This window comes from Mycena indigotica, assembly GCF_014461135.1.
Source record: "Mycena indigotica strain 171206Taipei chromosome Unknown Mind.scaff0012, whole genome shotgun sequence".
Lineage (NCBI taxonomy): Eukaryota > Fungi > Basidiomycota > Agaricomycetes > Agaricales > Mycenaceae > Mycena > Mycena indigotica.
The window spans coordinates 1,419,998-1,432,706 of record NW_023503011.1 but is presented as its reverse complement, the minus strand read 5'-3'; the positions used below and the strand labels follow the sequence as shown (position 1 = coordinate 1,432,706).

General features: G+C 48.0%; 2 protein-coding genes across 2 annotated transcripts; both read right to left on the bottom strand.

Moving 5' to 3' along the window:
- Positions 1–10,098: 10,098 nt before the first annotated feature.
- Positions 10,099–11,265, bottom strand: MIND_01237100 (uncharacterized protein; the record flags this gene model as incomplete). The annotated part of the gene is made up of 3 exons (XM_037368863.1): positions 10,099–10,266; positions 10,315–10,984; positions 11,039–11,265. The coding sequence occupies 3 exons, from the start codon at positions 11,263–11,265 to the stop codon at positions 10,099–10,101; spliced, it is 1,065 nt and encodes a 354-aa protein (XP_037214831.1).
- A 506-nt stretch (positions 11,266–11,771) lies between these two features.
- On the bottom strand, positions 11,772–12,699 carry MIND_01237000 (Thaumatin-like protein 12; the record flags this gene model as incomplete). The annotated part of the gene is made up of 8 exons (XM_037368862.1): positions 11,772–11,788; positions 11,838–11,904; positions 11,952–11,975; positions 12,029–12,150; positions 12,201–12,279; positions 12,334–12,419; positions 12,476–12,548; positions 12,601–12,699. The coding sequence occupies 8 exons, from the start codon at positions 12,697–12,699 to the stop codon at positions 11,772–11,774; spliced, it is 567 nt and encodes a 188-aa protein (XP_037214830.1).
- Positions 12,700–12,709: the final 10 nt, after the last annotated feature.

Genomic DNA, 12,709 nt, shown 5'->3' with positions numbered 1-12,709 from the left:
CCCCAATTGGGAGAGTTTAGTGATGAGTACAATGATATGGAAGCATGGCATTGCATCTATATGATAGGTCTCAAATTGCCCTTATAAAGAATCCAATAGGCCAGTACTGTGTGCCTGTATACACACTGATGACAAATGATTTCCTTTTTGGGAAGTCACATAGCTTAGTCATGCTTATGTGAATGGGTAGGGAGGGCCAACTGGTGCTTAATTCACTTTTTTTTGACCTAATGTCTAGGATTTTTTTTTACGTGGTACCCTTGAACAATAGTCGACCTCAGCATTCACAGAGGGGTATTATCTCATTGGGTGTGTTTTTATCTTGTAACTTGACAACTTCTGATGTGTCCCTAACACCAAGAACCAGATTCCTTCCTCATTTTACACTGGTACTTTTGGGCTATTAGATATCTAACCCGTCCCAAACAAATAACACCTATAGGCATGGGATTTAACTACTGTAGCATTCTGTAGGGGTGAAACACCTCGAGCAGTGTTACACTTATGTAATCAACTGAAACAGGAAACACTAGCTGAGTTATGTGTACACAGAAAGAAATACTGAAACAGTGGCACTCAAAAGTACCAGCTAAGGTTCTGATATTCTGAAATATTTGGTCCATAAACATATATATATCAGTGGTATTTCTACTTAACAACAGGCAAACATGCAAAGGTTGACGGTATTTTCAGGCAATACAAAGTCACAGGTGGAAATTTAGCACAATTTTGAGAATCCTACCTAAAGAATACTATTATTGGTTCATTTTGGACCTGACACAGTTGGTCCGTTATGTGTTACTTGTTTCAGAATATAGAAACAAAACAGTGGGGGAGTTATGTGTTATGTAACTATGTTTCAACCCTACAGAATCCTACAGTACCTGATCACTGGCGGAGCACAGTTTGTCAATGCGTCAGGATGGATCTTCGGCGGTCACACAGTGATTTTGAGTTTCTGCAACCTTGGATATGCTTATCACAATCATGCAGGCCCGCTTCCAAAACGTCCTATCCAACTACCAGACCGCCCGGCAATACAACATATGATTTGTACTCAAGATGAGCGATAACTAGGGTACCAATGCAACTCAGGGAAGCAATGTAGTCTATCCTGGTGCAAATGGAGACTTTACACGTGAGTATGAAGAATAATCACTCTTGTCACCCCAAGTATTTCAAAGACAACTGGAGCATTTTAAAGAAAATTTAATCACACTGGGGTTTCTGCCCAAAAATGGACCCCAAAGTAGGATTTATTTATGATAAATAGTGAACAAAAAGATGTATGCTTTAATGACTTGGATAGATAACAAATAAAACTTCAGGAAAGTAGACTTGATTTGTAAGAAATTAGGGCATATATTAAGTTATCAGATTGGACTTGACTCATGGTCAATATCAGGTGACAATTTAGTAGCTACAATTTGTAACAAATAAATGCATCAAAAATGTCCTAAGATATAAGATCATATATATCAAAAATCAGGGACAGCACCAGAGTGTACCTGATATATATATAACAAATTAGGGCAATAATAATATGATACGAGTTTTTGACAAATATTTGGGTTCAAATGAGATACACTTATTGTCTACAAAACATGGTCAGGGAGGGGTAGTCACAATATATGCTATATTTTATACCCCAATACAGAACTTGATTTCTTGTAAATCAGATACAATTTTTGCAACTTTTATTGCATATTAATCAAAACAGCAAAAAAGGCTATTGTTTTGGACCACTATTGCTCATATCTAAATTCTGCTTAGGGGACCATTTTTTGGCTGAAACCGCAGTATGAATGGAGGTAATGACAGGTCAAAAAAGGCCATCTTTAATTGATTGAAAAAAAGAGCTGAAAAAGGTCAAGTGGATGGAAATTGAATCTATGTGTTAAGGGAACCCCCCCTTTCGGCCCCTCGGAGATGCATCCGATTCTGGTCTGATTCTGATGTCGTCTCCAGTCCGGCCCTCCATCTCGCCTGCACAATCACCAATCCATCAATGTCCTCCTACCAGTTGCCCTGGGACCTTGCCTGCGATGCCGCCCAAGCCGTCTGTGCCCAACAGCAGCAGCTACGGACAAGCAGTATATAGTCAGCTACCTAGCAGGCAGACCCTTAGAGTTTCTTCTCTTTGGATCCTCCCCTGCTAGGACCTTGATCTCAGGCCTCGGGGGTTGCCCTTACAGAAGAAGAAACTCTCTACAGGATCAACCGGACAAGATTGCCAGGTTTGGTGCCTCAGGCTCGGAGTACGAGTCTGTCCTCCCCTTGTCACTGCCCCTGCCACTTGTCCCCTCCTTCTCTGTTACTCCTGTCATCCCCGCACTTGTCATGCCTTCCGAAGCTACTTTGGATGCTGGTGCGTTGCGTAGGGCCCCGCAGGGGTGAAGGGAAGGGGTTAGAAGAATTGGGAAGCGTTGAGGAGTGTGGGCATACGGGCCCGCACGGGCCCAATTGGCCCCGTGGCCCGGCGGCCCGACCCGAACTGTGACATCTTGCCTCCCAGGCTTCCACTACTACTGATACAGCTGGCGCACCCCAAACACTATTGCCGGGATTCCGACTTCGACTCCGGTCCAGGGCGATTCCGAGACATTAACCTTGCCTCAAAATTGGTCTTGCAACCAAACCCCCTGTTCTGTCAAACCCTGGGTTTAAAAACCTTTTTTCTTCGCCCTTTAAACCTTTTATTCTGGCCCTGGTTGATAAGATAAGACAAGGAGGAGATAAGATGGACGATAAGATGATGATTGGATCATCAGATGTCGATGCTGATGTTGATTGACAGCGTGGAGTTGGACATGAGGCAAACAGCACGTAAAGGCATGGCTAAAGTATGACGTCATTGCCTCTCGTATTAGGCATGGTAAACACATGGTAGTAGTGTATATAAGTAGAGTAGATTTTGTCTTGTACCCCAGTCTTCGAATTCCATCATCTTTACGATATCCTTTCACGATGCTTCTTGCTTGCCTTTACTGGCCAACTGGCATCCTCTGAATTGGTGTTGTTTGTGACATGTTCACCTTCAACAGCAATTGGAAATGCGGCTGCACGTTCCTCTACGCGGTCTGCACCCAGCACACTTATGCCCCCACCTTGCACCCAAGCAGCTGGAACCCCTAGTGCAATGTGCAACATCTGGGCTATAGCCCAAACGGGCAATGCACAACATATGGGATATAACCCAGTTTTCTCTGTTGCAAGTATTTCTTTATTTGACTTTTATTCTTTTGACTATTTTAGTGTCTTATGTCAGGTGAATGGTGATGGGATCAGTGGTCCTAATGTAATATATTGATTGTGGAACCATTTTCCTAAGAGATCACTGATTTTGATGCCTGTGTGATCTTACATCACTCCCACTTGATTTAATATTGATTCTCTTTGAATGAATAATTTGAACTTTTCAACACTTCCTAGACCCTTTTTTCGCCTAAGTCAACCATATTTGACACTAGTGGCAGCTAAATAGTTGTGGCAGCACTGGCTAATCACTAACTATACAACTGATGAGCCTCTGTCCCCATAACTACCTAAGATAATGCATGATTGAAGTACCATTAGGAAGGTTGTCAAGGGGTACCATTGATTGACCATAGTAGTTGATTAACATTATGTGATATAGTTATCATATTGCCTATTTAATATAAACAGGAATATCTGGTACTCAAATAATGTAATATAACTAACTTGTAACTTAACATACTCCAGGCTAGTTCTGTCACAAACAGAGCTTGATCAAATGATGGGTCAACTGAATGAGTGATCAAGTGATGGCTCCGTAGAACAAAGTAAAGGGAGGATTCGTAAGATGGTAGGAGTTTGTTACGAGTGTGACAGACTCCCAAACAGGTAGGTGTGTTTGGTGTAATCAATGAGAATAAAAGGACTAGGGTACAGGAGATCTAGCAGGCTACTTATATACCGTCTGCACCTGTGACGTCACATACTAGTGCAACAGGTGTCAAACTAAACTAGACTGTAAGTAGCTGTTTCACCATGGCACTTGTCACACTACTGTCAGAGTAAGGCTATGCAACAGGACATAGACATTTGACAGGAACAGTGACAAGCGGGGATGTCATCAGGGCGATGATCGGATCAAAAAGGATAGGTATGTGGTAGGAATCAACAGGGTGTGATATTACCCCCCCTCTAGGTTCGATGTCCTCATCGACTAGATTAGGGAACAGCTCATATAGCTCCATCTATGCGAAAGATGATGGCCACTGCCTACCAGGCTAATGCAAAAGATGAGGGCAAGGGCCTATGATATATTATTCAAAGAAGTATTATTGTGTTTTTAGCACCTGGGAGATGATATCATTGATGGGATTGATGGCAATAAGGTATTTTGACTAATGTGGAACGATTTTTGATTGCCATCACTGCTTTTGATAGCTGAATTCTGTTAGATCAATCTTACTTAAGCCATTATTTATTTCCTTGTTTCTGTCCTATTAAGTCTCCAATATTACATACCGAGTCATCGGCCTGAAGAAAAGGTGATTTATCTGACATAATATGTCAAAACATTAGTCATATACATCAGTACCATTGAGAAAATCAGCAAATACAAGGGGCCTGACATCTTTTGCATTAGCCTGGTAAGCAATTGCCAGCATCTTTTGCATAGAATCAGCAATAGGTAGTGTGCGGGGGTGCTCATCGTACTGTTGTGCTCGGTAGACATTCGTCGCGCTTCTTGCGTTCGTGGGGGAGGCTAATATTCTGTCAACGTCGGGCTCGGGCCGTATCGGGGCGTCGGGGGAACCGACTTCGAAGGGGTCTGGGAGCACGAGAGATGGGTATTCACCCGGAGAATAGACGATATTAGCCTAGCGACTACATCTTGTAAGTACGGTTTTTATATGCTACGATATTAGGGATGGATCGGATGGGCGCCAGGTCCCAGGGCGGATCGGATGGGCGCTGCGTAGGGCCGCAGGGGTGAAGGGAAGGGGTTGAAGGAATGGGGGATTGTCGAAGGGGCGGCGGTATGCGGGCCCATGCGGGCCCGTTCGGGCCCGTGCGGGCCTTATGGCCCGGACGGCCCGACCCGAACCGTGACACTCAAGCACCCAAGTATATGGAGCGTGACTGCTTGCCCAGAAATACTGCAGGAAGGCTCTCAATAGCGAGCGCAAGATTACTGGGTCTTTGGGATTATCAAAAGGTCTTGAGAGCAAAATCGCCGGTAATGAGCCGTCAATATGACAACCGGTGAATAATGCCAGGAGGGCTCTATAAATTCATTTTGAAGCACAATAATCATGCCATATATATAGAACTTCCAGTAGAATTGTTCTAGACTCTTGATCTATTCCAGAAGGGACCAGCCAAGCGGTCTACACAGTTCTGGACCAATTCTAGACATAGACCTGGTCTAGAAACTGAACCGAATAAGTGGTAACATGTCTGTATTTGGCAACTCTGAACCAGGTAAAATATTAGAACATTCCAGAATCCAGAACTAGAACATTCTAGAGGCGGATCAGCGGATCAGGTCACAGTGTCACACATTACATAATTATTTCTAGAGTAGTATATAAGGAGCCTTGTAAATTCCATAAGAATAGAACAAGGGATCAAATCCCCATCAGACCTGTTCATTGTGACCACTACCATAGTCACATCAGTTGGGTTTGTTGAAGTTTAGATATCATTTCAAGTGCAAGTGCTAGGTGCAAAGTGAAAGTGCAAGTTCAAGTTAAGTGCAAAGTGCAAGTTTTAAGTGCAAAGTGCAAGTGCAAGTGCTAGGAGAGTAGAGCCATATTGCTCCTCTCAAATCTAAACTCCTCACCAATCAACTGCTATTTCTGTTCACCATAAGTGAAAACATCAATACAAGTTGACACAACATCTTACAAACTACTGATATCAATAAGAACATCTGAATCTGTTAGCCGTTTCCTGCGGCTCGAACCCCGAACACAAATCACACAAAATTAGGATTTGAATAGTTAGGTTGAAGGTCCCAGTGATCTCCTTGATTGCTCATTTTCTACGTGTATTACCGGGGTGGCCGCCGATTTCGCCCAGTCGGCAATTTACGCATCCGACGATAAATCGCCCAGTCAGGCAACATCACGCCGACAAAAGGGCCGATTGGGGCAGATCAGCTGCTCCGCCGAATTGCTCGCTATTCCACCAACGGCAACATTTACCTACTTACTCCCCTTAACACTCACCACTGAGGTGTTTGCGGCCCCTGGCGTCAACACACGCTTCACGGCACTATCGGACCCCGGGTAGAAGACCGTGCATGGGCGGGTCTCAGTCTCCCTTTCCTTACTCAGTGCACACACGCCCCCCGACAACACAACCGTGGCCAGCGTCGGAAGCACCCTCGATGGCAGCCGCAATTGGCTGCCGTTCAGATCGCGCCCAGGTACGGGAGTGTGGGGGCCCGATTTCACGGTTCCCAAAGCAGTCCCTCGTCGTACATTGGCTTTTGGGGGCCTCAGAGGCACCAAAAGCTATGCCAAAGCAAGTCTGTCCGAGGGAGCTAGTTCCAGTCTTACCCGGCGTTTTTTGCCCGACCACCTGGCAATTTCGCCCGATCGCCCGGCGCGATTTCGCCCGACCCAACGATTTATCGTCCAGTCGTTCATGGTTGGTGATCATTTCCCCGCCGGCACAATGGGGGAAATGACAACCACCTGCAGCTGGCGGGCTGCATGTGTCATCGTACTGCCTGTCCTGCCCGGGTGCAGCCCGTCGGCTTGACACACTGGCCATTTGGGGCCGTCCGGTGACCCGGAATCCCACTAGCATTTGTCACATGTAGGCGGGCATCAGCGTTGACCAGGAGACTGTAGTTGGGGGTTTCTCATTAGCCAGCAGAGCAATGTATCATCTTGTGGAGGTCGACAAAAAATCGCCTGATCCAGTCGAATTCGGGCAAAAAAATGACGCAACAATTGAATTTATTTAATATTTTCCTGTCTTTATAATCCAGGTCAAAAAAATGTATTGGAATATTTGAAATTTTCCAGGCCAAAAAACTCATTGAAAAGTCTAATATTTTCCGCATCAGAAAACTGATTCTACCATTCAAAGTGTTTTATTATGTTTTTCAGGCCTAAAAAACTGTTAATAAACTAAAGTTTTTCCACTTGAAAACACTTGTTCTAATAGTTTACATTTTACAATACATTTTCCCTTGGTCTCAAAACTAGTAGAAAAGCCCAATCTTTTTAGATGACTTTGTAACTAAAGAACATTTATAATAATACTTGCCATTTGTAGCACTAAAATACCCATTTGTAAATTTTGGATTGTCTAATAAATTTTTCTCTTATGAAAACTTGACCTTTTTGGTCCAGTTTGTATGATGGAAACATTTGTTAAAAAACTTTGCCTCTTCCCACTAACGTTCCCACCCTCAACATTTTTGAAACACAGCTGTGAGGATTCCCCCTCTGCTCAGGTGAGTCTGTAGCATCCCTTCCTGTTGTAGTAGGATTCCCCCCTCTGCTCAGGACTCTGATGTAGGTTGCCCTTACAAGAGTGTCATAAAAATGAGCCAAAAAAAGTGTAAACGTGAAAAACAGCTGTCATTTTTCTGTTCTGAGCCAAATGGTGGGTGCCGGCCCTGTCTGGCCATTCCATCTTCCACGGCGGCAACAACCCCCCAGCTTCCATTTGAGCACCAGCCCATCACCCTCTTCTGACTTGGCCAATTTGGCAACGCAGCCTCCGTCGAGTCTGTGGTGCAGTGGGCAAGAACGGCAGTGGGCACTGTCATTAATGTGACATGTCTGGTCATGATCCCAATCTATTAGCAGGCAATATAGTGGCCGGACACTTACATCAACAGGCCTGGCCACAGCAAATAGCCAAAAAAAACGATCTCAAAAATTGCAGGTTGCTTTTGAAAAGGAGCTCCGGAGCTGCTTTTAGAAAACAACCAAAAAATGATTTTTTTCTTTTGTGACAAAAGAAACATTACTGTAGTATTTTACTCGATTCGAATGGCATTTTACGTGTGACATCGCATACGAAAATTTAAATTCGTATAACTGCCTAATTAGGCAACTCTTGGCGCCGGAGGCGCCCAGAAATGTCAATAATTACCATTTTAGGACGTGATTTTGCTGAAATTCGTGTGACATGCGAAAAAAATTCGTATAATAGCGGCAGTGTGACGCATGACATTCGAAATGAGTAAAATTCCACAGTATTGAAAATCGACATCGAAAAATGCCTAAAAAAACGGGTTGTGCTACGCCCTAATTAATTCTGGTGCAGCAAAATTGGTTAATTTTTTTTTTAAAATAATCCTTTCAACCATCCTGTACTCTCAATTTTAAATTGCCACAGAACAAAATTAAAGGATTACAGCTTACTCAGTAAACATTCTACTAGTTGTATTCTGCTAGGGCAGAAAACAAGCTCATTGACTTTAGAGGAATCTGTCGGAGACCCCTTGCGATTAAATAATCTTCCGCTTTTAAATTTATTCTAATCCATTGAGGATTGGAATGGCCGCTGCCTACGTGACATCATAATCAGAGGGTGACATCAATCTCACGTAAGTACTCCTTTTCTTCCTCCACCTCTCATCGACACTCTTTTTGAAAGCTCAAACTATGATCTCTCTACCGCCTGAGCTCATTGGTGCCATCGTGAACGAGGTCGACGAACAGGACCGTGACACTCTCAAGTCTTGCTGCCTCGCAGCTTCAATCTTCCGCACGCCGTGCCAACAACGCCTCTTGGGCTCGCTCTCGCTCGGGACAATGAGAAGCTATGCCGAGGCGGTTGCGCGTTTCGAGCGCTGGCCCCACCTTGCCTCCCTTGTCGTCAAACTTACCCTCACGCTTGGAAGGCCTGCCGACTCGGAACAGCTTCTAGGGGTCAGTGCTGTAACAGCGCTTCTCTCCCGATTCACCCGACTTGGCTCTTTGATTCTCTTTGGCGACAACATTCGCTGGACGAGCCACCAGGACCCGCTGAGCGACGCACTTGCCGAATGGCTCGCGCTGGTTCCCGGTGGCACGCTGCGATGTGTCCGCCTTGTGTCTATCTCTAGAGTGCCGCGCTACATTATCCACAGCATCTTCCGGGCATTGGCGCCCTTTGCTCAGCTTGAATTCAGTGTCGTCACAGTAGGCGATGCTGAGTCCAATGATACACTTCCATACCGGTACCCCACAAATCCATTCGAACTTCGATGCAGCGATGCCAATGGCCTGCGCACCAGGGCGCCAATGGGGTCAGGGCTGACTCACCCGGAGTTCCTGCCTTCCTTGCACAGTGTCTACAAACTTGTTGCCCTGTTGGACCTCGATACCATCTTTGGAGAGTCGATGTCTCTCGCTAGAGCGGTAGCCGGCAATCTCCAGCATCTCCAGCTCCTCATGTGTGGTACGCACCGAGATCATACGGGCCTTATAGCTTACAGTCTGTTCAGGAATACGCATCGATCCCAGCCATATCACCAAGCCACGATACTTTCCTGCCCTCACACAGCTCACGCTCGCCTTCAAGTCACTGTACCACGTGCTCAGCGACCGCGAGTACTTCCTCCGGCTGCTCGCCACGACCGTCCTACCGCTCGTCTGTCCATCAGCGTCCCCACGCCTGGAGACACTCGTCCTGACGACTTCTGAATACCAAGACATTCCGCGTTGTGTGCGCATGCTGGTCAGTGTCCTGCGCTATGACACCGGGGCCGTCCACACTGGACTTCGCAGTTTGGATGATAGCCTTAACAGCCGGAAGGATATGCTGGCAGTCAGGCTCGTGTTGGTCTTGCAGGTGTCCGATGGGCAGCAGGTCATAAAAAACAACTTAAACAAGGCCCAGGTGCAGCCGGTTTGGGAGGTATTGCGGCAGCGTTTTCCGGGCTTGGCGCAGAAGAACTTGCTTGATGTCGTTGTTGAGCCGTTCGAAGCCTCTCAGTAATTGGAACCTACACACAGACAGCGGTCTTGGAGGAGTCAGAGTCGTTTCTTGGGCGGTGTCTACATTTTTTTCGCACGTCACACTGTGTGCAACTTGAACTCTTGGGAGTGTTACTCGTACTAGTAGTAGGTTATAATAAATTGACCTTGGTCCTTGATAATATACAAGCTGAAGTCATTTGACCTCCACAATCACCTCCAAGCAGGGATACATGGCGCGACAGTCTTCCTGGAGGATGTCCAACTCCTCTTCCACCAGCGGCGAAAGCTCTTCGAACCCAAGGCGGACCTGCTCAATCTCTTCGAGTAACGGAAGCGCGGCACGCAGGCGTGCGGAGAACCACTGGTTCCGGTGTCAGTGATGCTGACAGCGGCAACGGAGCTTGCGTACCTCGATATCTGCCCCTGGCAGACCATGCGAACCGAGCCTCGTGAGTGGCGCGACGGGGGCGGCCCCACGAAAGGACAACGACGCGAGATGGGGGAAGGCCTGCGCGATGTGGACGGGGTCGACCGCAGTCCAGCCGTGGAGGATGTGCCCCACATGGTGCAGTTGCGTCGTGGCGGCGGTGTGGCAGATATGGTCGAGACATTCGCACGTGAATTGCTGCTGGATTACCGAAAGGCGGCCTGTGAAGCGTGCGTACGGATGGGTCCAGATGATCGTTAGCTTTTCGAGAGGAGTGTGAGGAGTGGCAAGAAGCAGGGATGCAACGAGCCACTCCGGGGCGTGCAGTACTCTGAGCCGGGGGAGGGGCGGTGTGGCGGGGATCATGGCCTCTTTAAACTCTGTGTCTGACTCGGCAAATGGCGTGCAGGTGATATGCAGATGTTCAATGCCGCAGTGCGCGGTGAGGAAGGCTGGGAGCTCGGGGAACAGCGGGGCAGCTAAGGAAGTGAGACTGGGGAAGGCGGCGTCCGCGCTGACAAACAAGGACATGATCAGCGCGCTCCTCGTAGCGAGGCTCGTGAGCGTGTGAAAACGGAGGGTGGCAAGCCGTTCTATGCGGGTTGAAACGGCGCCAAGCTGGCCACAGAACATGAAGGAGTCGTCTATGTTACTACCAGATGTTCAGAAAGCTTGCCACATACGGAGATATAAGTAAACAACGCACATCGTCAAGTTGCGCAAGGATGCATGGACATCTGCGCGCAGTTCCAGCGTATTGCAGAAGCCTTCCAGCACACTGACGCTGTCTATTTGGACGACACGGTAGAGCTGTCGCAGCGCAGCACGGTGTAGCGACGTGTCTCCTAGTAGTGCAAGCTTTTTCAGTGACGCGGAGCTTGCGTGAGAGGCGATTTCGTCCATAAGTTCGAGGGGAAGAGTGGCGAGCGACATGGTCGAGATAGCAGTGTAATGGCCCAGCTCATCCCCACAATGCCATGTTTTTATACGATCGCGCTTTGGATCATCTTTGACGCGAGGTCAAAGCCAAAGCGCAGGTAAAGTGGCGGATACGCACTTGCAGTCCCAAGCGACCCGTTCTAAGAGTCTAAAGTTCGACAGTGTCCGTGCTGTGAGCAGATGCTCCATGGTGGAGAGAGACAAGAAGTGTAATGCTGGCGCCGTGACGTTGATTGATGGCGGACTCAGTCGGCACCGTCCGTTCGAATCCTACATGCGACGCGCCTTTTGTCTGTCTTCGCCGACAAGGTCCCATACGCGTGTGTAGTATATCCAGCTATCAAGCATCGCACTTAAGTATAATGTGTCGCTTGCACCTCACAAGAGTTGAAAGTTGATAGACCCAAAATGCGCAGTTTAAATATATTCGGCCTCACACACAGAGTATGTCACTACAAGGTACGACGCCCTCCTTTTTTACCGATGCTTTTGCATCACGTTCAAGGGCAGAAGGTGACTGCAGCGAGTCAGCACTCCCCGAATTTCTTTGCCAAAATAGAACGTACTGGTGAAGGGGACCGCGCCGGCGCCGCATCCGCGGACGGGCGAGTCGTTTCCGCAGCCGCTGGTGTCCTGAAAAGGGTGAGATAATTGGCAGCTTAGGGGAGAAGCGGGCGTACGCCGATGGGGTAGGCGTTGCGGCACTAGCAGGGAAAGGTCAGGGGGAATACATCACGAAGGAGTCGACAGGACGCACCCCGCAGTTAGCGTTGGTGCAGGTGACGGTGTCGCAGCCGTTGGCGGAGATCTGGATGGAGTCGGTGAAGCCCTGGATGTTGCTGATGTCGTAGGCCTGCGGGGTCCACTGGTCGCCGGTATCTGTCATTCAGCAGAGTTAGCGCATGATTGGCGCGAGGAGTGAAACGAACCGAGATTGAACTCGCCGAGGGTGCAGCTCTCGCCCTTGGGGCCGCACTGGCCACGCTTGTTGAAGATGCGGCCGACCCACTGGGTGATTCAATAAGCATGCAGTCATTAGAGGATGGAGTGGAGGGCGCCTACGCGTGCGTCGATGTTCACGGTCTTGCGTTGGCCGGCGCCGATCTGGCCGGGCTGCTGGCCAGAGAACGAGGCGGCGTCACCGCAGCCTGAGCGAACAACGATGTCAGGAAGGACAAACTAAAGGGGCGGAAAAGAGACGCACGAGGGCTGTAGCCGCAGCGGGTGTCGGCGATGACAGGGTTCACCGTGCTGCCACACTTGTTGACGAAAGTGAACTGTGGAAGGTCGTCAGGCGGACGTCGAGGAAAACGGCAGGTAGCAACGCACGGGGTGGGAACCAGCTTGACGCTTGAGATTGGGGGTCTCGGCGACGACGGTGGTGGCGACGAAGGCGAGGGCGACGAGGAGGGCTTTAACAGAGTACATGGCGAGTGAA